This window comes from Nyctibius grandis, chromosome 11 (genome assembly GCF_013368605.1).
Source record: "Nyctibius grandis isolate bNycGra1 chromosome 11, bNycGra1.pri, whole genome shotgun sequence".
Lineage (NCBI taxonomy): Eukaryota > Metazoa > Chordata > Aves > Nyctibiiformes > Nyctibiidae > Nyctibius > Nyctibius grandis.
The window spans coordinates 8,513,932-8,540,089 of NC_090668.1; the positions used below are offsets into that span (position 1 = coordinate 8,513,932).

The window sequence follows — 26,158 nt, forward strand, 5'->3', positions numbered from 1 at the left end:
GTGACACTCCTTTAAAAAAAAGTCACTTATTCCCCAGTTCCAGTAAATATGTCTTTCACTGAAGGGAGATCCTTCTGTGCTCATTCTACACTTTGTCTTACTGCGTTTGATATGTCGATATGTCCTGCTTTTAAGTCCTAGTTTTAAGAAGATCAATGCATAGGTTTAATTTTTTTTGGTCTTTACAAAGAACAGTACTCTCCTTTACTCTGGTGATCTAAATGTAATATAATTTTCCATATGTATATGCTCCATAACTTTATATAGAAAAGGTTAAATCAAGCCATTATTAGGAAAAAATTACTTTAAGTATGTACAGTTCAATTCCAGCAAGGAAAAGCACTGTAAGACTATTATCTGTAAGTTCCATTAATTTCAAGGTTTGCTATTACTGTAGTGCTAAAAGTGGACCTTCTTCAAGTTCCAGTGCTAACCTAAACTATCTCAGCATAAGCACATTTAAACCAAATGAGTACATGCCATGGTTTACACCATTAATTTATAATCAATTAAAATTATAATACTTAGTTCTGCAGTACAGGCAAAACCACAGGCAGACTACATTCCAGATCAAACGTACTACTTGAAGTGAACCTACTTATTTTGAGTGCAGCTTAGAGCTGGTTAGTGTATGGAAATCTAAACGGTCTTAATGATAGTACTACAGAGACATTCATCCACATTTAGTATTCTAGACAAATCACTATAAGCATTATTAGGGTGAATTTGGTTTTTTTACAATCAGTCAGTACTCACTTCCTCAGTGACCACAGTCAGTTTAAACGAGGTTTTGTAGTAAATCCCCTAAAAAACCTGTATTCTCACAACATCAGATAGCAAATCCTAAGGACCCACCCAAACTCAGCTGCAAAAGGCCACAAATGGAGCAGAATAGAGTAGCCCTGGGCGTCAGTGGACACTCTGCCACCACCTCCCTCGTTGCAGGGAGGGCTTGCTGGCTGTACCAGCCTACCAGGAGACCACCACAATGCATGTAATCAGAGACACAAATTCCGCTTTTAAATAGCAAGAGACTGCCACTGGCAATGCAGAAAACAACCCCAACAGTCATTATGTTGTTTTAAAACATCTCCAGAACAGCTTTTGGAAGTTTTCTGTTGTCATTCTAGCAGACAGATAATGTTTCTTGTTCTTTTCTCTAAAATGAGATCAAAGTCTTTGTTTGCTGGAGGAAGGCTGGAAAGGGGAAGTCATTCTCTTAGACGCGAATCTGTCTCTCTAGGCCATGCCACTGTGGTACAGACTGCATTTCTCTCCTCGTTAACTCCCAACTTAAACTCAGTGCTGCATTTCTGTTTTCTAAAGAGTATACATCAAAAAAAGCTTCAATCACAAGATTGAAGGTAATGTGTTACAATTGACTCATTCGGCAGGTCACTGAACTACAAGCAGTTATGAAAAGGAAATGAATCTCCAAGTAAAATCAAAATAGAGAACCAAACAGAGGAACGTGTCCAAAACACATCCTGTTTTCAGGCCATCCTGTGTGCCCCTCCTTCCACAGAAAGCAATTTTTAATGTTAACTGTGACTCTAAAGTCTTCCTCAAGCACCAGAGGCTCCTTGCAGGAAAGACATTTAAGAAGGGAAAGCTAGGAGGAAGAGGTGAAGGAGGGTGGCACTTCAGGAGTTCTGTTTTTTTGTTGGTGGTGCTTTATACATTGTGAAGGTATTTTCTTAAACAAAGAAAAACATAATCCTTCTTCAGATTCTGAATCAGCAGGCTTAATAGATTCTCCCCTTTCCTTTCTGCTTGCAGATAAGTAACATACATTTGAATAAGACTGAAAGGTAGTAAGAACAGCTGAGACTCAAGAACTGACTCTGCACTGATAACTGGTTTATGGTCCTAGCTTCACAGGACAGCGTGCAGAGGAAAGTATGAGTCAGAGCCTTTCATATTAAATTCCCCATGATATAACAAGAAATACTTCCAAAATACCTCTATCTGTGTGTCATCACCACTCCAGCGCACAAGGAAAAAAGCTAACATAGCTTTACAATATTACATGACAATGGTTGTGATGGCAAGAAGAGGAAAATCAATATAATGGCTTGGAGCACTACAACACATGGGTCTATTGCAGCATAATGTAGGGTTTTGGGGTAGGAAGAAAGTATTTTGAAAGTTGTGTTCAGTGTCAGCACTGGACGGGCCCTCCCAGCTTTGAGAAGAGTTGTCAGAAAGATATGCCTGTGTAAAACTTATGTCCTCACTTGTGCTCATGGCAAACTTTGAAAAGAATTTTTGCTGAAGGCATCAGTTCTCTCTTCAAAAAGGATGTGGCTCAACACGCTGCCCATTTTACATTTTGGAAGGCTTTTCATGCTAAGCAATTTTCATAAGGTCTATTTGTGCCACTTACTGGACTTCAAGCGAATTACACTTTTAGATGTTCCGGACTTGATTAAATTAAATCCAAATGTCTTTACAGATTATATTTGTGATTATTTTTATTGACTTATTGAAAAAAACACTCAACCTCGTACTAAAAAATTCATGAAAAATGGTGGGGTTTTTTTTCATTCCCACTATCTGCACTATTTTTATTTCCTTGTAAGTTCTCTAAATCGGTTTAAACACATAAATGATAACTAACAGAAATTCTTCTGCATTTTTCTTTTTCACTGGGGTGGGAAACCGCAAAAGAATATGCACATAGGTACAACTTCACACAACGTGTGACAATCGCACAAAAACCCTCCACAGGGAGTTCGCCGAACGCGCACACGCTCTCTGCGCTAATTTCCTCGTCAATTAAAGGCAAACAAAGCAAGTCACGCGCAGGGAAAGGACGCGACGGCGTTTTGCAAGCACCGCAAACAGCCCTGTGGGGACGGCACTCGGCCCGCTGCGGGGCAGGCCGGCAGACCCCGGCGGCCCCCCCGCCCCGGAGCCCCGCCCGGCACCCGCCTCCCGCGGCCGGCGAGCCCCGCCCCCGGAACACACCATAGAGCCGAGTCCGCCGCGCGCCCAGAGCGGCTCGAGCTCCGCCGGAAGCGCGCGGGGAAGGAGCGGGGCGGCGGAGGCAGCGGGGCCGGCGTGGCGGGGCGGCTCCGCGGCAGACATGCCCGTGAGTTGTTTACCAGCGCCGGCCGGGCCGTTCCGCGGGGCAGACACCGGGCCAACGCCCCGGGTCCGTCCCCGGCGGGCCGCGCCCGGTGACACCTGCTCTCGGGCCTCCTTGGGACGGGGGGCGCGCGCGCGTGCGCTAGACCCGCGCGGGGGCACCGTGTGACAGGAGCCACCGCGGTACCGGGCGCCGCGGCCCTCGGGGCGGGCGGGAGTGGAGCGGACGCGCCTGTCTCCGGCCGCCGCCCCCCGAGGGACCTGGCGGCGCCGCGCCCTGTGCCCGGCGGGGACGGGCGGGCGAGCTGCCAACAGAGCGGGCAGCGGCTGCGGTCGCTCAGGCTTCTCGCCGCTCCCGCCTCACCGGCAAACGCCGGAACCGCGCCGGCAGCTGCGAAGGCCCGAGAGGTGCCTCGGTATCCCCGACACCCTCAGCCCTGCGGGGGAGGCGGGCTCGAGCGCTGCGGCCGTGCGCGGGGACAGAGCGAAGGCGGCTTCGCGGCGTCCCGCCTGGCCCAGGAGCCTGAGCGCTGCTAACCCGCAGTGCGTTTTCCCTCTCGCCCCACCCAGCTGGCTAAAGATCTAGTGCATCCCTCCGCAGAGGACGAGAAGAGAAAGCACAAAAAGAAACGTCTTGTGCAGAGCCCGAACTCCTACTTTATGGATGTAAAATGTCCAGGTAAATATCTAAAGTGTTTACATCTTACAGAAGGAATGAAACTGATTTTGTATGTGGTTCATCTTCATAAAAGGTATGATTTTTAATTTTTTTTTTTTAATCTAAATGTGTTTTATCCGTTTTGTAGAGAAAAAGAAGTCTGTATATTGTTTTGTTTTTTTTTAACAAGAAAAAGTGTTTTCAACCTTTTTCAAAAATGAATTTAAACAATCAGCTTTTCATTTTCTTTTCATGCCTGCCATGATTTTTTTTTTGGTTTTTTTTTCCTTTATGAAATCCTGGCAAGTAGGGGACAAAACCAAACCCCCAGATTTGCATGTATAAGAAGTATGATGAAATGGATGCTTTAAAGCATCCACAGCACAAGTTCCAAATAGAAGACAACATTGCTTCCCTCCTTTTGTAAGTTGGTTGACTCTGGAAGAGCAACCAGCAAAACTTTTCACAAAGATACGTGCAAGCCTACTGGGACTTTACATAGGAAGTAAAACATACACAGCTGTCTTTTTCACATGTTTCTGATAAGAAGTAATCTGACATCTAGCTCACATATACAGGGCTTATATTTAAAGTGTTGCCTATGTCTGCTTTTCACAGATTTTCATTACTTTGGCTCAGGAACAGCTGTATAACCAATTTCTCTTTCATAAACTAAACCATGGGATTTTCTAGCACAGTTACAGAAGTATGCTCTACCAGAGAACAGCTGCTTTGATCAGCACAGCTACATCCATATTGAGGCACAGAAATTGTCAAGTGTGGTAACTTATCTCCTAGAAACTACTGCAGTATAAGAAGATTATAGCAGTAAGAAAATGCATAGACTTACTTACAAGAGTGATCATCCTGACTAGAAGCAAGGAATTGTTGCTGTATTCAGGTTTTCTTATTATCTTATTCTTTCTTAGTAGCTTAGATTTCTAAGAAGCTCTGGGACATTGTTTTCCATCTAAAAGTGAGGTAAATTCATTAAAACTCTTTGAAAGTGAAGTGTGGTTACTTTTAAAAAATACATAGTTGAAGGCTAAGCCCCTGTGTTTTTGGTTTTTGTTTTTTTTAACTTTCTTCAAACTGGCATACATACATGCATGCATATACTAAGATACAGTTAATGTCAACGTAGGCCCATGGGTCATTGGTTATCTTCATTATTGTTGGATTAATTGGTTATTGAGTTTGAGGGATATATACAGCTTCAATAGTGACAGAGTCCTAAGCACAAGGCACTGAAAATATCAGATGGCCTTATGCATCTTTCAGTGTTGTTGGAAGTTGCTACCTAGTTACTGAAATGGATTGGGCTCCTTTCCCTGCAAAATCCACTACCTTAAAAACTCATCAATGTGGAAGTTCATGTTCATGGGAGGGAAAACAACATTTGCTATGGTTAGATCTTAGCTGCTAGCAGTTTTTTTGCAAACAAAGATTTGTGCAGTTTCTATTTGTGATTTAAACAAAGACAGAATAACAGATTTCTGCTAATAGGCATTCTCCCTACCAACCAGTCCTCTTGCCAGAGAGCTTTCTGAGGACCTTCCTCATGTCTTATCTTTCTGGTCCACAGATGCTGAAAATGGAATCTATGCTCACCTTTATCAATTTGTCTATTTTCTATATCCACATCTAGATTAAATCCTTTACAAGTTTTCTCTCTCCAAAAATTCCTCTTGGCTAATTAAAAATACTTTTCAAGGAAAAAATGAAATCAGTGAAAATCCCTTTGTCTAACCATGCATGAGAGTAATTTCATTCTTTCTTAAGTCATAGAAGTTAGAAGTTGTAGACAAAGTGTTGCTGATGCCTCTTCTTGCATCTGGAATTTGTGAAGTTATTCTGTGCAAGTCTTGTTTAAATATGGTGCTAGCTTTGTAGAATGCGACCAAGCACATGCCTTATATGTACCAATTATTAAACAGAAAGCAAACATAGATTTGAACAGCAGTCTTTATATTCACAGCTGCTAGACTTTGTCAACAGCAATGTTCTACTATTACAAGTTAAATATTTCTCTAGCTAGATGGATTCTTCTGTTCAGCAGAGAAGGGTAGTCTGGAACTCCTTGACTTTTTTGCAAGAGACATCCTACAGGCAAATTAGGGCTTGTCAGCCATGAGGCTGTGTTGATTTTCATACGGGGAGTCACAACAGTTTCCGTTAACTAACTTGCTTTCATATGCATGTTAGTAAAAGCAAGTACTTCACACCAGAATAACAATGTTTTGCTTTGTTTTAGTTGGCATGCTGTGTAATGAAATACAGATCCATTTTTGGACAAGTGTATCTAGAGTACCCGATTCAATTACACATGCAATTAAAAAATCATGCTATAAATACTCAATGGAAAGTTTAATAATGCTGTTTTCCAGGATGCTACAAGATCACCACTGTATTCAGCCATGCTCAGACAGTAGTTCTGTGTGTAGGGTGCTCAACTGTCCTGTGTCAGCCTACTGGGGGGAAAGCCAGGCTCACAGAAGGTAAGGGGCAATGTTCAGCAGCCTAAATGTTCCACTTGCATAAATGCATTTATAGCCTGCAAATATTTTAGCATTGATTTTGAAAACTGATACTGGATCGCTTATTTTGCAAATTGCTTAGAGGTGGCTAGTAAAAGCATTGTTAATGGGCCCTGAATTGCAAATTTGTCTTCAGATTCTTGTTTTTAAAGGGCTATACAGATACGCCAGGCAGCTAACCAGCTACATTGTGATCAGACACATTTGATTTTAGGTGCTTTGACTTGTCATTTCCCTATCTGTAATAAATACTGCCTATTTAATTCTGAGTGAAGTTTAGAGAGTTAAAAAGCACCATTAAGTGAGTAGGGTACTTTTGCCAGGATAAAGCAATTCTGTGCCACTGCTAGTCAGTGGTGGCTTGCCTGTTTGTTTTTAAACAGCAGCACTGTAAGGTAGTTCCCTGGCTCATGTTACTTAATCAAAATTTGCTTTGTATAAATTACAAGGGAACAAATAACCACTGATAATTATATACAGATAACTGGTATAGCAGCAGTGTCTTGAAATGCAACCCAGTGTCTGGAGTATATGAAAAATACTGGAAACACTTGAGGGTTTAAAAAAAATTAAAGAACAAATCCAGATTTTATTCATGTTTAAAGGACAAAAGGTAAATATATATGCAAATTACGTAGAGTAGTGCTTATACCACGTGCTGCTGTATAGATAGATGTAGTTTATATGAGGACAGAATACCTGAAGTAAGGCTGTTGAGCAGTTGAGAACGTATCAACAGTCCTAGCGGCTGTTTCAGTTTGGGCTTTGTATCACTAAGGGATAGAACAGTAGACTGAAATTTTAAAAGGCATCTGGAAGAAAAGAAATAGTACACCTCAACCTTATTTTAAGATGAACTGTATGACAGCTGTGTTGTTCTGGTTGAGTTAGAGAAGACTCAAAGTGCTACATCTTTGCCTCTTGTGGTACATTAAATTTAAATTTATTGCATGAGTTTTTCTACTTCAGTTGTGTGGGCAATTTTCCAAGGCAGTCTAACAATTTAAGGACTATTCACATCTATATTCATGTGATTTATTTACAGGCTGTTCCTTTAGAAGAAAACAACACTGAACACTTACAGCATGTTGTTTCGGATCTGTGTTCCTGAAAGCCTTACCAGTTTAAAAATGCCTATTAATACAACAATGTAATTACCATTGATTTCGTAAAAATTACATGCTACTGGTGATTACTGAGCTGGAATCTCTTTTTCAATAAATGATTTGAAGTGCAAGTTTTTCCTGCAAGTTTGCAGACAACTGAGCTCTATTTTTATAATTCTACTTTTAAACGATGTATTGTTAAATTGGGTGGTGTCATTTAATATAAAAACCGTGGACTTGCTGCATACTTCCCCTCGTTAATCATTAACTACAGCAGTGTAATGGATATGGTGACATTCTTACAGCAGTTTCTGCATTTTGTATGCTTTATTACTGCAGTTACACTAACTGCAAGATCGCTTTAGTCCCTCTACTATGCTGAGTAACATGGTGATAAATAAAAATACAAAGTTACTCACTTATGTTCAGCTGTTTTTCTGGAATGCATGGTTTTTCCCTCCCTCTAATCTGGTCTTGAAACTGCATTTGGTATTCTATACTGAGATTTCTAGACAAAAAAACCAAAAAAGTCTCTTGCAAAACACTGATAACATTCAGTACAGAGAAGGCATACCAGCAAACTACACTAACAGCTGTGAATGGTATCCAGTTATTAAAAAAGCCTAGTACAGCAAAAACATGCATATTTTCAGTATTAAATATTGACATTAAATAATTACCTTTTTGCAACGAAGAAACAGGTTTTTAGTTAGTTTTTAAAAGCCATCCCTTTCTAAATGGCTTTTGAAAAGTGGATTTTTTTTTTAACCATGAGAAAACTTTCAAACAAAGTCTTACATGTATCTTATTTTACTAAATAAAATTTCAAGTTATGTATCAACATCTCTTTCAAAGTATCAGGTATCTTGGTGAGCTAATTATTGTTGGTAATTTCTATTTAACCTGTATTTTTTTTATGACTTTTAAAACTTGTCCATTTCTAGTCAATACAAACCCCCAAAACTTGATATTACCATTTGTTGCATTTGCAAAATAAGTTTTATTTCAGTTAATTCAAACAGTGAACACTTATAATTACCAGATGCAAAAAGTAGGTGTTTGATACAGAAATAGATGCACCAATTTAATACATGTGCCTTTTAATACAGTTATATGTCTGTGCCATACTGTGTTTTCACAATAAAGGTTAATTTAAGAGGAAGTTTATCATGAAAGCTGCTCTTAATGGACCAGTTTCCCACACTTAATGCCAGTCCATCAAATAACTGGTTTCAGAACAAAGATCAGAGTAGCAATATTAATTCACCTGTGACCTGAATACATGTGCTAAGGCCAGATTGGTTCCTAGTCTCCTGTATCTCTGCCTTCTCTTCCTCCACCCTAAAAGACAAGAACTCATGATTAAGTAAATACCAAATCAGAGAAAGTCAGTGACCCATTTTGTTCCAGGTACTGGAAGATGAAATTTAGGTATCGTAGCATCTCCAATACTGTACGTGGGACAACAGCGGTTTTTTAAAAGCCTTAAGTTACAGGAGGTAACAGTATAAAGAACATGGTATGCATATAAAAAGTTGGTGGCTAAATATATTCTATGAGTGGAGTGAGACACTGTCATTAATATCTTGGTGTTAGAAATGCCTTAGACACTTCTTACCATTATTCACTTTCATACATACCTCAAATATTTACATTTATTAGTGTTTGGTCATATGCAGACAAGCATAACAGTAAACCTACACCTTCTATATTCTGAATCTTTGTCTAAACCCAAATGCAATGGTCAGTGAGTGAAACTTGTTTCCTCTCAAGTATGCAAAATGGTTTTCAAGAACAATAAATACCATTTGCAAAACAGATGCATTATACAAGAAAAATATGTTATAAATCCTAAAATAACCGTGTTACTTTTCAGATTTTCTATATTTAAAACATTGTATTTGGTCTATTTCTATTCATATGCTTTTCAACATGAAAACAGCACAGAACTACTTACTCTTGTTCCGTGTGTAAAATGAGCAATGACTTCTGCTGCTGCATGTTTACCCAGCTAGTAGGTGTTCAAGACTGGAAAAAAAAAAAACGTTGCTATTGTAGAAGACTCACCTCCACTACTTCTGTATTGGAACTATCAAACATCAAAGACTTAGTGGAAGAGTAGGTAATTTATTGCCTGACCAAATGAAAGTTTGTTCAGAAAGGTTCTCTCTGTTGTCTCTACTGATTTTATATTCTTGAGGTAAAGACAACCCTTATTAATGAATAAAAAAGTGAAGTTTTGGTCAGTGGGCCAGAAAACCCAAGCAAATAGTTTAGGTGTAAGCTTTTATTGTTTTAAGGCACAAGAATGGTTATAATTATGAAGAGTACTAAACCAGTCCTGCTAGCTTCAATTAAAAATGTATGTGAAACACTGACACCTCAAAATATTAAATTTCCTGATTTCTCAGTCTTAGGTAATAAATGTTACCATAGGCATACTGGGAACAGGGAGGACAGCAACATTGTTTCATCACAGGGCAGGTAACAACTATGAAGTTAATACTAAAAGCACTAACTTTGGAAAGAGGCAGGTGAGGCTATCTTCTGCTAGTTGTTATCATCTAAGACATCTTGCTCCTTAAATTCAGAGAAACAGAGCTGCTCAACAGTGCAAGGATGTAAGTATTCAAACCTTTCCTGAAGGATATTTTGTTTTTGTCTCAGCCTGGAAATACTTTCTGACCTAACAGCAGGGGAAGTGGTGTGAGGGTAAATCTTGGGCATCACTGAGATCTTCCATGCCATTATGGACTATATAAAAGTAACATATTCACATGTTATTGTATTCCTGTAGTAAAACTGAAGATTAGAAAATCCTGCTTTGGAACTTTATCACAATTTCTTGTTCAACCTTGTGCAAAAGTAACTCCTTGAGGCAGGTCTCCAAATGGAAAAAAGGACGGTTTTCAAAAAGTCTCTCAAAGTCTGTTAGACTTCTACTACTGGCTTCAAGAATGGGCTTTAAATTTTACTGAGTTATTTGAGTTCCTGATTCCTATACCTAAAGGAATACCTACATTACAGAATACAGTGCCATTTCTGGCTACCAAAGTTAGCACATGTATCATCATTCAAAAACAATGAGATAGTTTGACAGCTCACCATGTTATGCTATTTGGGCGTATTTGACTGTGGAAATAATGCCTTTGTTTCACAGTAAACTAGTTGTACACATTCTCTGTGTCTAATAAGAATGGAAGAGAGGACATCTAAATGACAAAAAGATTTTTACTTACATCACTCTAGCTTCATTCTTTTCTAATTCTTAACAATCCACAGCTCTGACAAAAGCATCCTGGTATAAATCTGCATTCTGGAGGTAGCTTCAAGATTTGGGGTTTGTTGGGGTTTTTTTGCTTTTTTTAAGCAAATAAGTGCTATGTGAAAATACAAAAACCAACAGTAAAACCATTTTTCTTTAAAAAGTAATACTGAACAGTTTTGGCAGACTGGAACTGTGAGAATAATGAATTACATCTGTGTATGCTCAAATCAAGATGGGAAATTTTTCAAAGTTTAACATTTAAGGTAGATAATTTGTTGTACTTCTCAGTGCAAGAAACCAATGCTAGTTTTTTAAATCTCTCTCAAGTGCTTGACTGGATGAGAAAAAAACCTGCTAATATAATGATAATTTACAGAGGTACTACAGGAAGTCAACTTTGACTTACATTCTCCTTTTCTGTAGGTTAGGAATTTCCCTGAGATGAATTCCAGTTACACATAAGTTTAGCACCACTAGCAGAAGTTAATTAAGTGATTTTTTTTATTTTTTTCCTTCACGTATTCTTAGTGATCTCGGGAGTCCAATTATACCCTTCTCCATTTATTTTTCATGTTTCAGTACAGTGAGTTCAGTTACACGTATCTCTCTTTTTAATCTATATATTGTGCCCATTTTTCTTTATCAAATTCCCTTGCAATCTTTAAGGCAGTGCTGTTGAGTGAAACTGATTGCATATTACAGATAACACTAACGATTACTCCTCTAGGTGGTGCCACTTGCCCAGTATCAACAGCTTCAGAGTCCAGCTCTTCAGGAAGAATTAGGAGGACACTACTTGCCCCCACTGCACCACCCGTGTGAGATGCATAGTGTCTCTGCTGTCTGCAACAGCCATATTGTTGGTTTTTCTCTACTACAGCCCAAGCCATTGCGTATTTACCATCCCTGTCCCACGATACTTCTGTTTTTGGCACTGGGGTCCACATCATTGCAACTGTGTCTGGCTTGAGGTACCCAGGAAGCAGTTTGCCATTAGTGTTTTTAAATTGTCCAGCTTGATAACTGTACAACAAGGCGTTTCCAAATTTCAGAAGGTCACCTACTGACGACAGAAAGCCACCACCAGCCCACTTGTAAGAGTTGTCCACATATGGTGCGTTTACCAGCCGTCCCTTTTTGTTGTAAACATAACACCTAGAATTCAACAAAAATCAACTTGTCATTCTCAGATACTATGCACAACTATTTTAAGCTGCCCCACCTTAAAAGAGCAAACTGAGCGTGTATTAGCTTGTTCTCATGAAACTTCAGAATTTTTAAAAATATATTTTTCTTAAATATATTTCTTGCAGAAAAATCAACAATTCAGATGGGAAAACGAAAATTAAGGTTACTTCTTAGGTTAGAAGCTTAGTTTCAATAAAAGTACTAATCCTTCTACTTACTCTTGGATATACTACCAGGATATACTACGAGCAAAGGCAATATACAAATAAGATGTGACAGAAATCTACAGATAAGCCAGCACAGCATTTTTCTTAAATACCTGTAACTAGATCTAGTGTTTTAAGAAAGAAAAATCCTACAACTACCCCATGATTAGCAGACACTGAGCTGAAATCTCACTGAAGTCTCAGGCGACTGCTCTGAGACAGTAGTTTCCATTTATGATTGATCTCCCCCCGCACGGCCCCATTACAGTTGCCATATACTACAACTGAATATTCTGGAACTACTAAGGAAAGTGAGAAGCATGAAAGAGTCTTGCAAAACTTGACATTAAAATACAAATTAGAAACTACCAACCAGAATTGCAGAATGAACTACCAGGAACAACACAACAGGCGTGCAGACTGAATTATGCTTTTAAAAGAAACAGTCCAATCGTGACTGGATTCATTTCATACAATATATGAAAAGGAATGTTGAATAGCTATATAAATCTGATGAATTTCAACCTTTGGTCTTTAGACCACAACAGGTCCATGTACTACTTGGGAGAGCTGTGAAAAGGAACCACAAAAAAAACCTCCAAACAAACCCAAAAAATGGGGCTGAAGGGGTGAGAGGGAAGGGAGGGCAGGGCAAGCCTATTATCAGAGATACATTCCCTATCTAGCCTGCACTTATACTGGAAGACTTTTAGGGAACTTCTGAAAGCCATAATACTGAAAATCAGAGGTTGAAGCAAAGGAAGAGAGATGAATGGTCCAAGACTACACCATCAACTCTGCCAGTGACTTGATTATCTCAGTGTCCCTATAGTCAGTTTTTCGATCTCAATAAAACCTGTTACAAAGATGCTGAAATGCTTGACTTACACCTCTAAAAGATGAATTTTTAAACATTTTCATGTCAGTGAAATATAGTATAACCAAACCATTAGAACAAACCACAACATGTCACTATGTTCTAGTTTAAGGCACCAAGTTAGCTATTTGTGGAAGCAAAACCATCACACTAGCATCTCAGTTTTGCTTAACAGCAAGTAGCCCATAAAAAGACCCCCAAAGCAGCACCTGTCCCAATTCTTTCATCCCTACCATATTTCACTTTATAAAAGGGTTAATATACACACATATATTTAAAAGAACTTGACTGTACAAGCTTGATAATTTATGAGAACATCTCTAGCATCCAGATCTACAGCCAGAAGAGCCTCTGAAAATTTTCAAGCAAAATAAATACCAGCACAAAGCATCCTAGAATACAGCAGTAAAGGTATCCCTAAAACATTACAAACTGCTACAGGCTTTAAATATACACTTATATGTGTAAGTACTATAAACCTTGGATTCAACGTGTTCATCACCATTTTCATTCTTTCAAAGCATTTTAGAAGCCAAACTTTTAAAAAGTTTGAGTATCATTTTCATGAGACTTTTTCCATAACCTGCTTTTGTGATTCAGTTAGACTACTTCTCCTGCACCAAAATTTAACAGGTGAGTCAATGAATCAATTTCAGAGCCCAGAGAGGTAGGTCAATAAAACAAGACTGGAGAGAAAGACAAGAAACTCTACCCATACCCACTATATTGGAATGGATTATCCAGTTACATAAATTTCTCTGTTTTTTTTTTTTTTTTTCTTGTTGTTTTTCTGTGTTTGGGGTTTTTTAAGTTAATAAAAAGAAATCAATTGGTAAAGCAGGTTCTGTGTTAAACAATTTTTATTCTGATTAAAATTGATACTACAATTTAATTTATGAAACCCTTGTGTTACTGTGAGACTACTACAATTCCACAAACTCTTAAAAGTCAGTATATTAAGCAAACCAAGGTAACTATATATTCTAACATAATCTCCTAGTTACTCCTTTATTTTACTCTATTTACACTTACCTGCTTATTTGTACCCAAAATAAATGCAAACTTCAAAGTCACCCTGGCACTCCCCCCCCATATAACACAAAATACTTATTTCCTATTCTGCAATTTTACATGCTAATTACAGAACCAATACCATAATGCTGACATAAAATCAGTTACATGACTAACTTTGAAATAACATAAGCCACTTCACTTAAAAGACTGAAGAAAAAATTTACAAATTCACACATTCTTAATTCAGTCAGCTTAATAAAGATGCAAAGAACAACAACTGTTGTGGGGAAAAAAAAAAGTTTAACCCTTGTTTACCTTGCTCTGTTATATATCATTGCTTCATTGTCATCTACTACAGTTGATAGCATATCCAAATCACGAAACATTTTTAGCATATAATCTGTAAATTTTTGTCCTGAAACTCTCTCCACAACAGCACTTAAGAGAGTAAAGCCGTATGTTGAATACAAGAACTGACTACCTTGAAGAAACACAATGAGAAAGGGGGGAAAAATAGTCAGCCGCATGATGCTTAAATGGAATCTGAAGGATAAAATTTAAGTAATCGCGTGTGCAAATAAAACTATACATAGCAATAAATAATCAATTAAAAGACCCCCCTTCCACCCCCATTTTTATATGATGTGAATCACAAGCTTATGATACTGGGCCCTAGCAATTTCTGTACTGCAGCACAGACGCTTGCTAAGTGCAGGTGGCTCTGAGAACAGCGCTAAAAAACTTCCAGGGATCTGCATGTACACCTAGGTTTCATGCCAAGATGTGAAGACTGACATTTAACATCCTTTCCACAAGATTTACCATACTAGTTCTAACAAGGATGTCTGGATTTGGAAAGCTGAAGCAAAGCATAAAATTACTTCTTAAAAGTCACTCGCCTACTGTGACTTCATTGTGTCTACACCCTAGAGACGGAAAGACAAGGCTAGTACTCGCTCAAGGTTCTCAGAGGTCTTGATCACTTTTATCACAGTGTTTCTAGTTCCAGTTTTCTAGTTCTAGAATATCCTGAAAGACTATATGAACACTAACATGCATATTATTTAAGACAATATAATTTATTTACCAATGTTTCATTTTTGTAAATCTCATTCTTGTACTAACACTTTTTATGAAACATCTACATATCAAGCAACTCCGAACTGCCTACAGTCGGGACAGATCTCTTACTTGAGATGGTTCCTAGAACTCTCCAAGATGGTAAGTTGTTAACTTCTCCCCCTTCCTACCCCTCTCCCCTTAAATGTACATTATTTACTGTTTATCAGCAATGCGTATCATTTGCCTGTTAACCTAACTCATTTAGAACTTGTACCTGAAGTTCCTCAAAGTCCTCTCTAGAATTAACTTAAATAATTCCAACAATAAATATCCTCAACAATTCTGTGATTCTGTGGTCCTTCCGTAGAATTTTTTAGCTCTGGTTTAGTGCTTCACTAAATTTTTTTGCTTTTGGTTCATATCTAGAAGGCCCAGAGCATGAATACAGCAAGCTGGTATCCGCTTACAAAACACTTTGTAGTTACAAATTTGTTACCAAAATTATAATCTGCTTTACCATTTATAAATTCAGTAACTGGTACATTTCATAGCACTTACTGCATTACTTAGAGCTCCTGGGAGAAAAGTCTTATTTCTACCTGAGGTTTCACTTTCTCTCCTCCCCTGCATTATCTGGGACTCTTTGTATTACCTTTTAAGTCTTGGCTACATCACATTTTGAACCTGCTGGATTATGGTACAGATACACCATTAGAAGGTATCTATATAAGCATAATTCTTTAAGTCAGTAGATTGGTAAAGATATCTATACGAAACTGTTACTAAAATTGAACTGATAAAATCCTGATCAGTTCAGTCTTCAAAAGTTACATCAGTTTTAAGACAATTACATGGCCAGATGGTTTGTGCAGAACAGCCCAAATACTTCTCCATTGAGATTTTAATGGGGCACAAGAAGAAAAAAAAAAAAAAGGGCGGGGGGGGGGGGGGGGGGAGCAGAACAAAACAAAAACCCCACACAAACAGTCTTTACTGGACTCTACTGTCCTCACAGCATGTAAAACAATTTGAAACGAAAATTTCACCAGAAGAGCACATTTTGTTCTAAATTAATAGAAACTCACCTGGTTTAAAGAACAAAGGATCGTTTTTAAATATCTTCAGTGATTCAATCACGCTTTCAAATTTTTCCTTCAAGTAATACTCCTCTTGCTCAAATTCCTTATCTTTCCTGCCAGGTTTTGAATTTCGGCTTTTTACCTCACCTTCGTGTTCTTTCCTCAGTTTGACAGAATCAGTCTTTTCAATCCCTTTGCCTTCTTTTTCTTTTTGTTCTTTATCCTGAGAGGGTTTTGTTAGTTTAAATGCTCTGTTTGCCTTTTCCTTTTCTTCCTTCACTTTCGTAATATCTTTTTCATAGTGACGAATCCCACTCAAGTGTGAAACTAACAGTCTTGTAGTAACAGCAACCTAGGTAGAAAGGACAATATTTAAATGTGAGCTCTCTTCATTAAAGATATGATGCACACTAAATCACCAGAAAAGTAAAATTCAACATGACGAGGAACAGACAAAGGTACAAGACCTTTCAAATACCATGTATTAAACTCAGTTAAAATATACACATATATATGCGCACGCTACACACTTGATATAAAACTGAAGATCCACATTTCCAGCATTGCTTTTTTGAGCAGCAAATATCAGTACTTGTCTAAATGATTTTTGGTGTTTTACAGGAATAGGTCCAGATACGGGCACCTGTACACATATGGCTGTGCAGTGACTGGAACAAAAATCCAAAAAAGCATTACCAATAAACAATTACATACCTTTTCACCCTCGTAGACTTTTTCTGGAAATTCAGGGACATATTTCTGCACTGGAGCATCTAAATCCAGTTTCCCCTCTTCCCACAATTTAGCAACAGCCATCATGGTAAGACACTTGCTAATACTAGCAATTCGCATGATCGTCTCTGGCTTACATACTACACGATTCTCTACATCAGCATAACCCAAACCTTTAAGAAAATAAAAACCATGTGGTAAATATTTTGCATAGAGACATACTTAATTAATTATTTGCAATTAATTAGATTTACTGGCTCCTTAAAATATTTTTCCTCTAGCTAAACTGAGACATGAAGCATTGGATTATCCCTGCTCCCGCTTCAATTAAGTTAATAACATTTTAATGTAGTAGGAACAGTTAATCAAAGCCCATTGTATTGGCCAATGGCATCCCAAGTTACTGATTAAGACTACAAAATAAACCCAATGATAAATGAAACTGAAGATTAAGCCAAAATTTACACTCCTGAGGTCAAATGTTCCACATAGAAAAACTAGAGAGATCAAAATCTAGACTGTAAAATAACTGACCAACAGTCATAAATACTTTTATTGTTCTGAATTAATGGTTGAAACAGTAAAGGGTCTTATTTCATCAACACAGAAATTGAGACAGGAAATCACTCACAAACTCATAGCAACTACCTAAGCTGTAAAGCTTCATGGAACAGTGGTGTTACACACTATGTTTCAACATCACTTAGCATGACTTCAATTAAAAGACAGCTTAACAGTCTCCATACCAGTGTTTTCTTATGTAACCAGCCCACAAGTCTGGTAGCAAGAACTGGAATTAACATGACATTATCAAGCTCCCATACTAGTCTTCAGTTTGAGCTAGGTTTGAAGAAACCCTGCAAGTGATATTGCAGCATAAAAAGCAATGAAATGCAGTAATGACGTATTTGCAGTTTTCAGTACAAGCAAGGCCTAGAAGCAATGCATGTCTGTCTCTATACAACAGTAGTCTAACAATGAACTACTCAGAAAAAAAAAAACCTTGCCAAAATACAAGAAATAAAACAGGTGACATGTCACTAGCCCAAGACCCTTCCTTTTTTGTAAAGTTGCTACTGAAGTGCTTGCATGGTGCTTGTGAATGCAGATGCTGTACCCCTCAGTGAAAATACCTGCCAAATCTCAAATCACTCTTACCAGTTTAGCAAGAAAGCAGGTTTGGTATACATGCAACTTACACCTGCTCCTATGTTTCCCTCCCATAAAGAAGGGAGGAGGACAACAAAATGAGCCAGAAGTCTGCTACAGCAAGGCTACCCACCTCCCAGCTGCCTTACTCAAGGCCGTGTTGTTCTCTATATCCATATGCAGCAGGGTACAGAAAGCTCTGCCACAGCTCATGCTCCCACATGGAGTTGTCTTGCTACTGGATCTGGCAGTCCTGGTGAGAAACCACAACCCTGGCACTAGTTCCCTCCAGGCACTTTCCTGCATGTCAAGGAAGGGATTCTGCAGAAGTCTTCTAAAAACTTCTGCTTTCTTTGCTAGGTAATTTGAGACTAGAAAAAGCCATCTGATTTGAGAAAGTTTGTGATTAAGTTTCTAGCACAATTTTCTTATTAGGCCACATTACAAAAGGTACCAGAGGCTCTTCAACTCACTTCAGTCATGATGAAAGATAAATCAAAACCTGTAATCAGCTTTATACATATATAAAAGTTAATGCAACAAAAGACTGTCAGAAGAAAGCTAGTAACAATCCTTCTTACAAAGATTTTTTTTTTCAAATTCTATAACACATTAATGAAATATGTTGCCATTTACTACGCCCATTTAAGTTGTCCAAAAAACCCAAACCACATTATGAATGTTTCTGAAAACAGACACACAGTTTTGTGTTTTTTTTTTTTAAAATAAACATCAAATGTCTACATGGTATGAGCAGTACTAACAGACTCTATTTAAAACTAAATTGTGTAACCAGAAAAAAATCACTTGCAATTTTTGGAAGGATGACACCTGTTAAACCTCAGTACCTTCCCAGTAAATATATATATCTCAGCCCACAAATGGAAGACAGATCACCAAATGTGAGATGTTATTACTCTGATTATTAAGTAAGCTCCTGTGGGGAGAACAGTTCTTTACCTCCTATATACAATTCTACCAGACCACTGTACAGCTGTATGCCTAGAATGTAAGTATATTCAAAAACCAATCTGACAAATTAATGGAAGAAAGGTTCTTAAACATACCTGTTGAGATACACTAGCACATTCAGGAAGTTAATAAATTATCGATTCCTGGAAATTATTGACCTTTACCAAGGAAAGTAACACTTCATACTCCCTAGGCACCTGTTTCTGGCCACTGTCCTGAGATGGGACACCAGGCGGATGAAATCCCAGCCTGATCAGTGTGTCTGAATTGTTCATTTTTAAAATACTCAACGCTTCTCAACAGCCCAAATAACTACTACTCCCATACACTAACCTTCTGACCAGACTTCCTTTCCATCTACAGAAACTCCAACTATTATACCTGGGATTCCTGCTTCATCCTGTCAAAACAAAAGGGACAGAAGACATTAAGAAGGATCTTTACAGTTAAAAACCACCTTCTCCCAAACCCTAAAAATGCAAAGGCAATACTGCAAATACATCTGCGTATTGTTGTCACATTACAGTTGAAATTTTATTAAATACTAGTTGGGCTGAAGTGGTATAAACTGCTTTTGAAAAGTAGACATTTTAATCCAGCAACTGGGAAAAACATATCTAACAACAATAATAATTTAAATAAAATAATTTATTTAATAATTTAATTAAATTCGCGATCAGGACATGCAAGAAAAACTGAATAGAAACAAAACACTACAGAGTTAATATGAAACATGCAAACTGCATCATCTATTAGCAAGCAGAATCTCAAAGGAGCTTCAGTTAATTTCCGAAGTAACTACAACGTGCTTTTTAAACAGTCCCGTTGCCTCTCGCCCTCCTTCCTACAGCCCTTAAGCCCATCCCTGTTCTCAGAGGCCCCGTACTGTGCCGTACTTCCACCGGCTCCCCACATCAAGCTCTGCCCGGGCTAAGCTTCCCAAGCACTGACAGCCTTCACTGGCGCTACATGAAGGAGAAAAATAACGAAATACTCCCTGAGACAGCCACCGCGACGGTCAGCGACTCATTTGTGACCGCTGCGCGGGAACCCCGCGAGCACCCGCAGGAGCTGCGGGCGGGGCGGGGGCCGTAAGCGCCCGCGGCGGGACAGGACCGGGCGGGCGCGCGGGTGCGGCCCCTCGCCGCGGAGGCAGCGGCGCCAGGCGAGCCCCGGCAGCTCGGCGGGGTTCGCCCCCCTCCGCCTCCAGGCGCGGGCCGGCTCCTCACGGCACGGCGCGTACCCCACGCCAAACGTTCCCCGCACACAACGCTTGACCGAAATCTCTTGCAGCGATCGCGAAGCCCAGGGGAACGAGGCACAAGCCCACCTCCCCCCTCACGCAGGGGAGGGCTGGCTCGCACAGCACCCGGCACGGGGTGGGACCCCCGGCTCCCCTTCAGCCCCGCTCGCTCAGCACCTTAATTCTCCGCAGCAGGTCCCTGCTCCTCTCGATGGCCGCGCCGAAGCCCCGAGGGGGCGGCAGCGGATTCGCGTCCCGCTCCTGCCCGCCGTCAGCCTCGCAGCCCGCCGGCGTCGGCACCTTGACGCCCAGCGCCAGCCCCAGCGCCAGCCCCCAGCCCCAGGGCCGCGCCCCGGCACCGCCGCCCCCGCGCCGGGGCACCGACAGCCGCCCGGCCCGCCCGGGGGCCGCCGCCCGCCACAGAGCCCGCGGCAGGCAGTACATGGCTGCGCCGCGCCTCCTCGCCGCTGCCTCACAGGCTGCCCGCCAGGCAGCTCCAGCGGCTCCCGAGCGCTCGCTCGGCCGAGCTCCGAGCGCATCGAGCGAGGGCAGCCGCTCGTTTCGCGGCGTGGCGTGGCTCCGCGCCCGGTGGCAGCGGGGCCGGAGCCGGCGGGCAGGCGCGGCCCCGACGCCGCTCGGGGCGAGCGGAGCCCCGGCAGGGACGGGCAGAGCCTGGCAGGCAGGACCCCCCCCGGCATTCCGGGCTCGGGCGGCCGCCGCGCTGTCGGGAAGCGAGCGGAAAGCGATGGCGAGGAGGGCAGCGCAACCGGCTGTTCCGCAGACCCATTAACCGCGAGTCAGAAACGGGCTCGCTCTGACGAGCCGGTGCCGTGACCTGCGCCCCGCTCCGAGCCCGGCGGGCAGCTAATGGAGCGGCGCGCCAGCCGGGGCGGCGGCGGGCCCCGCGAAGGACGCCCGAACGACGGCCTCCGCCGCGGCAGTCGGGCCGCTGCCCCGGGGTTCTCACGCCTGGCTGGGGAAGGCGGTGGCCGGTTTGCTTATTTACCACCAAAAGCCACCTGTGCGTCCCAATGCAGTTACAGGCCGTATTGGGCAACACGAGTCAAATCCCCATGAACCCTTCCCAAATCCTTAAAAAGAAAGAATCCTTAAAAAGACAGATTTTAAAGAACAATTCCTCTCTGCCGGGTAACTGGGGCCCCCGCCAGTCCCGCAGCGAGCTCAGCACCGCCTACCCCTTCTCCTGAGGGAAGCGCGTTTGTAACTCCCTCCAGCACCAACGCGGCTCTGACAGAATAAGCTGGTTTTAACCAACACTTTCGTTGCGCTGATGTGTAAGAAAAGGACAGGGAGAAGATGAAGGATACTTCAAGCCACGACATAAATTCTGATCTTAACTCTGCACTCCACAGCAAATGACTGCAGGATCAAATGAAAAAGCCTGCTGCTAACTGTATGTCACGCAGAAGTAAAGCAGGGCAAGCTAGGCTAGCACCAAGATAAAATCTTCCAACTACAAGATAAGCATATTTGATCTAGATTAGTGAGGAATTACTTACAAAAGTTGAATTTTCCAACGCTGGTTTTAGAGTCAAGTTTCAGCCTAGAGCAGTGCTGACGGCACAGCAAGCATTTGCTCACAGAAATAATTTTTCCATGCAGTTGCTCTCTTCAGAGACTATGGAGAGATGACAATGCCCTTCAATCGATGCTTTTAAACTATATCAAAACCTTCCACAAATTTGGTTTCCAATAAACTTTTAATAAGCTCTCTTTAATGATTTGAATGTTGACTAAGCAGCAAGCTAAAGAGCCTGAGAAGTGACCAAATAGTGATATTACTCAAGAAGGCAGAAGGAAAGGATTTTCAATGCATCAGCAGACTCCGATTGACAGGTAGGCAGCATGTCAGCTAGATCCAAGTCCCATCCAAGGATACATCCAATAAACAGGACTCTTGTGAGCTTTGCCAAGCGGGTGAGTCTGCAGGCTTTTGACAATCAGCCTTTTATGACAATTAAAGAGATTGGATGTGCCTAATGCAAAGGCAAATCCAGAGCCACTCCATGCTGTCAGCAGAATTGTTAGTCCACGTGTCTAACTGGAGCATCAAAATATCTTCATTATGATGAAGATATTCTGTCATTCCCTTCCTATATGTCATTGCTGTGAAATTACCAATTGCACGATACTAGAGCAGATAACGTTAGGTCCAAAGGTGGTTAAAAAAAGTGCTCATTAACAGTTCATTTCAGTCTTTTTTAGCACTTATTGCTCTTCTTTTGGATTTCAGACTACCTAGTCCAATAGTCCAAGTGCAAGAGGGGAGGACAGGGAGGGACTAGTTTATACGAACTAAGCACGCCATGGTCCCATGAGATGAATAGAAAATTCTAGAGGTGATATCAAAAGCAGCAGAGCCCTTGGCATACTATGGAGCATACAATGGCATCCAAACAGTTGAGAAATGTTTATAGTAGCCTTCCTTTTTAACTGTTCAAAGTTAGTCCTCTCAAGGGAATACCTTAGACTGGACTGTTCTAGGGACCTTAAACCCTGCAAATCACGAATAGATTGACCGGGATGTATCACTACTTAGCAACGCAGGAAGCTCCTTGTGTAGAAATCCCACAGTGTCCAGTTTGATGGACTCTGCAGGGGTTTGCCATTTCTTTCATGAAGACTTTCTGGGGTATTTAGACAATGAGTTAAAACCCGTTGTATACATGTTGAAGGATTCTTGAACAACAGCTAACAACTTTTAATAATGGCCACTCCGTAAATGTTACAGATGTTGACAGAGAATACAATAGCTTAAAAATGCAAAAAAAAAGAGCCATACTTGTAAGCAAAAGCGGGGAGCCTGTCCTTTTAGAACTCCATGTATGCTCTGCTAGGAAAAAAATTTGAGATGCTAACCTAGGGAGTTCAACCTCCTTCATGTCCAAAGATCTCAAAAACTGCAGGATTTGGCAGGAAGTCACGCCAAACAGCTTTCATGCGTGAGGTCAAATGCAGACCAGATGCTACACTTTTCACTGCAGGCATTTATTTGTCATTAGTATTTTTTCAATAAAACTCCGTTGCTTATCACAGTACAACTTCATACCCAACTGGTGACAAGATGCTGTGTTTACTTTCTCGTAACTCATTTTCACTGTGTTAAACTGTCTCTGGAAGCATTTTGCAGCACGATTCTCTGCATTCTTACATTAACCTGCTCAGTAGGAACACTCTTTGGCATCATGCGCTTGAATGGACCTAAGCCAGAAACGGATCTTGCCATTTTTCTCTGATGGCCTTAATGAAGAGCTTTGTGTTAAATCCAGTAGCACAATGTGGCCTGCTGTTATCTGTTGTGTCTTCCTCTCAGCTGCTGTTTTTGTTAACTTTGAGTTGAAATATCAGGCTTATAAAGTTTTGAGAATTTTCTACTCACGCCGAGAGCAACAGAAATTGAGGACAGCAAGCACTAGGCTAATCCAATTCTAAATCTAACAAAAAATGCCAATGTTTTCTTCTATCTTCGTCCATCAGTCGCTTAGAAGTATAGGCACAGGCTCTCAGCTGTAATCCATCTTCCTTATGTAACACAGCCAGAAAAGTCCATCTGGAGACCCCTCTGGCATGGTGGAAAAACTCCACATGGTTTAGCACTAAACGAGCTGACTTTTCCTCTGCTCTGCCTCCTTGCCAAGTTGAACTTAACAGATTTGAAAGCCCGTTTGAAGAGATATGCCTTATTTGGATGATAAAGAACGGCATGACACAATGGGGCTCTCAGCAAAGCAGGGCTGTGCCCACTCACCTCAATGCTGGCCAGATTTAGAGGCTCACCATCAAGAATCCTTCAAGGCTTTATAGCCTTTGAGTAAGACAAATACCAAAGGCTCAATAACACGAGACCTTAAACCAAAGTGCTTATGTATCTTCCTCGTCATCTTGTCTTGTCGTTGTACGCTGCTGTGTTCACTGGCTTTTTCACAATACTGTTACTATGTGAGCTGGGGAACAACAAGGTGGGCAGTAGCTTTTATACTGTTCTGCAGTGGTGCAGCCCACCATCAAAAGGTGTGATATGCTCATTCTGCTGGTGGTGGCCAGCAGTATGTGGAAACAGCAGGTATTTGCAAATTGTGAGACTTCATCAGTACTTTGTAGAACGTGATTCTTTGAAAAAAATAAATCTATGGGCATTTTGAAAACAACTTCATCACTTCTGTCGGTCCTCCTCCACTTCTGCAAGTGCTTTTGTGGATCCAGATGTCTCAGCAACGCTTAACAGATGTTATTATGGCTGCTCCTGCTTTTGTAGGTCTGGACTTTGATCTCAGTATTTTTGCTAAGATGATCTCATTTGCTTTACTAGCTCACTGATGTGGCAAAATCCTACAGTGACATGCCCCTAAATTTAACATTTCAATTGAAATTGAAGAGATGGGTAATGTTTTTAACAAACAACATCTAAGGTTTGAATGATAGGAAATAAGTGATGCCTATTAGTGTTCCCCTGATAAAGGGCTGGTCAGTTCTGGAAATCATGAGCCCAGCTCTGCTCTTGCATCCTATTGAATACCATTTATAACTGCCACAGACCCAAACTGAAGCTTGCAGGTTGAATTTGTAGGAAGGGGCTTTTAAAAATTTAGGAAGCAGCAGTGTAAGGAAACTCCTTTGTTTTCCTTATTTGGATTTATTGTGAAACAATTAAATGTTCCATTAATCTAATGGATTCCAATTATTCCAACTGGATTCCAATAATTAAAGATTGTAACTTTTGTAAAGACTTCTGGATCTAAAAATGTTGAATCTAATGGAAAATAATTAACAGACAAAAGCTAAAATTGTCAAAAAGGACTGTAATTTATATTTGTGCTAGATAAAATGAAGAAGAATAAGAAAGCAGCAATTAAAAATATTATCTGTGTTTGTATACACAGATATAGGGGAAACTGATGTTCATGGAAAATGCAAAAAGTAAAGTGGTAATGCTTCCCTTGATCACACCTGATGTTTCTACTCTCAGTACAGGAAAGATTTTTTTAAAAAAACCCCAAATTCTTTCTTTATTTGAAAAGACGACAACTAAAGGGAATATTAGATGTAGAGAGAAATTAAGCTCTGCTTTCTCTCTCTCTCTTTTCAGAAACAATTTCTTTTACTTGAGAACCAAGAGACAGATTTTGTATTCCTCTCCGGCTTGAAGCGTTCGTACAGTAGATGGCAGTAAGAAACCTTCCCAGTTTAACCAGTTGTTAGCAAAAGGGGTGGTGCCACTGCAGTGGGATCTCTGGGTTATCACAGTCTTACTGAACTGAGTTGTTATTACAGATTCCTCACCCACGTACATTTTTTGTTTGGTCTTGGCCAGTATAGCAGTTGTCAGAGTATTATTTGCTTATCAAATAAGGGAACACCTGCATGATTACAGTGTGTGTACCATTTCAGTAACAGTGCTAACCCTGCCAATGCGCACCAATAACGTTCTATGCTAGGACAGTTAGACCCAGCCAAAAACCAGGCATCCCTTCCCCAAAAGGTGCATAAATAGGTGCACACTCACAGCTTTATTTTAAGATTAAAATCTTCCCTTTTTGTTTGTTTTGTTTTTGTTTTTTCTTAAACTAAGGTCATGGGTGGGTGAATTCTCCAACTACTTAGCTGAGAAACATTAATCAGGAACAAATCTTTAAACATGTAAGATGTCTGGACCAGGAGAAAAAGCAGCATTAAAAACAGGGGGTCTTTAGACACGGAGATCAACATGTTTATCATCAGCTCTGCTTGAACTATGATTCAGTATTTGTTAACCTTAACTCCTTGAGGAGTTCAGTACATGATGTACTTTCTCTGCACTACACAGAACACTGATCCTGTTGTGGTCACACCAGAAGCACAGTCGTGCCATGTCCATGTCCCCATCAAAAGTTAACAGACAGGGCAGCAGTGGTGGTCCTCAGGCTCAAGTAGGAGCCCCTGCCCTTCAAGCAGCAGCTCATACCTGGAGACCTGTGCA

General features: G+C 40.7%; 2 protein-coding genes across 2 annotated transcripts; one reads left to right on the plus strand and one right to left on the minus strand.

Annotated features, from left to right (window-relative positions):
* The first annotated feature begins 3,010 nt into the window (after nucleotides 1-3,010).
* RPS27L (ribosomal protein S27 like) lies at nucleotides 3,011-7,522 on the plus strand. The gene is made up of 4 exons (XM_068409858.1): nucleotides 3,011-3,094; nucleotides 3,661-3,769; nucleotides 6,136-6,246; nucleotides 7,331-7,522. Exons 1-4 carry the CDS (start codon nucleotides 3,089-3,091, stop codon nucleotides 7,357-7,359), a joined length of 255 nt encoding a protein of 84 aa, XP_068265959.1. The 5' UTR covers nucleotides 3,011-3,088; the 3' UTR covers nucleotides 7,360-7,522.
* Nucleotides 7,523-11,142: 3,620 nt separating this feature from the next.
* On the minus strand, nucleotides 11,143-20,636 carry LACTB (lactamase beta). Its single transcript, XM_068409857.1, has 6 exons — nucleotides 20,359-20,636; nucleotides 19,272-19,338; nucleotides 16,800-16,990; nucleotides 16,092-16,437; nucleotides 14,260-14,425; nucleotides 11,143-11,814 (listed from the first exon to the last, which is right to left on the minus strand). The coding sequence occupies exons 1-6, from the start codon at nucleotides 20,623-20,625 to the stop codon at nucleotides 11,271-11,273; spliced, it is 1,581 nt and encodes a 526-aa protein (XP_068265958.1). The 5' UTR covers nucleotides 20,626-20,636; the 3' UTR covers nucleotides 11,143-11,270.
* Nucleotides 20,637-26,158: the final 5,522 nt, after the last annotated feature.

What these genes read in the sequence shown, in the direction of transcription:
- LACTB (XM_068409857.1), bottom strand. Translation starts at nt 20,625, where the DNA reads ATGTACTGCCTGCCGCGGGCTCTGTGGCGGGCGGCGGCCCCCGGGCGG. An exon ending in AAGTCTACGAGGGTGAAAAG is followed by an intron (nt 16,438 to 16,799) that starts GTATGTAATTGT and finishes CTTTCTACCTAG; the next exon opens with GTTGCTGTTACTACAAGACT. An exon ending in ATGATATATAACAGAGCAAG is followed by an intron (nt 11,815 to 14,259) that starts GTAAACAAGGGT and finishes GTTGAATTCTAG; the next exon opens with GTGTTATGTTTACAACAAAA.
- RPS27L (XM_068409858.1), top strand. An exon ending in TATGGATGTAAAATGTCCAG is followed by an intron (nt 3,770 to 6,135) that starts GTAAATATCTAA and finishes GCTGTTTTCCAG; the next exon opens with GATGCTACAAGATCACCACT. An exon ending in GAAAGCCAGGCTCACAGAAG is followed by an intron (nt 6,247 to 7,330) that starts GTAAGGGGCAAT and finishes ATTTATTTACAG; the next exon opens with GCTGTTCCTTTAGAAGAAAA.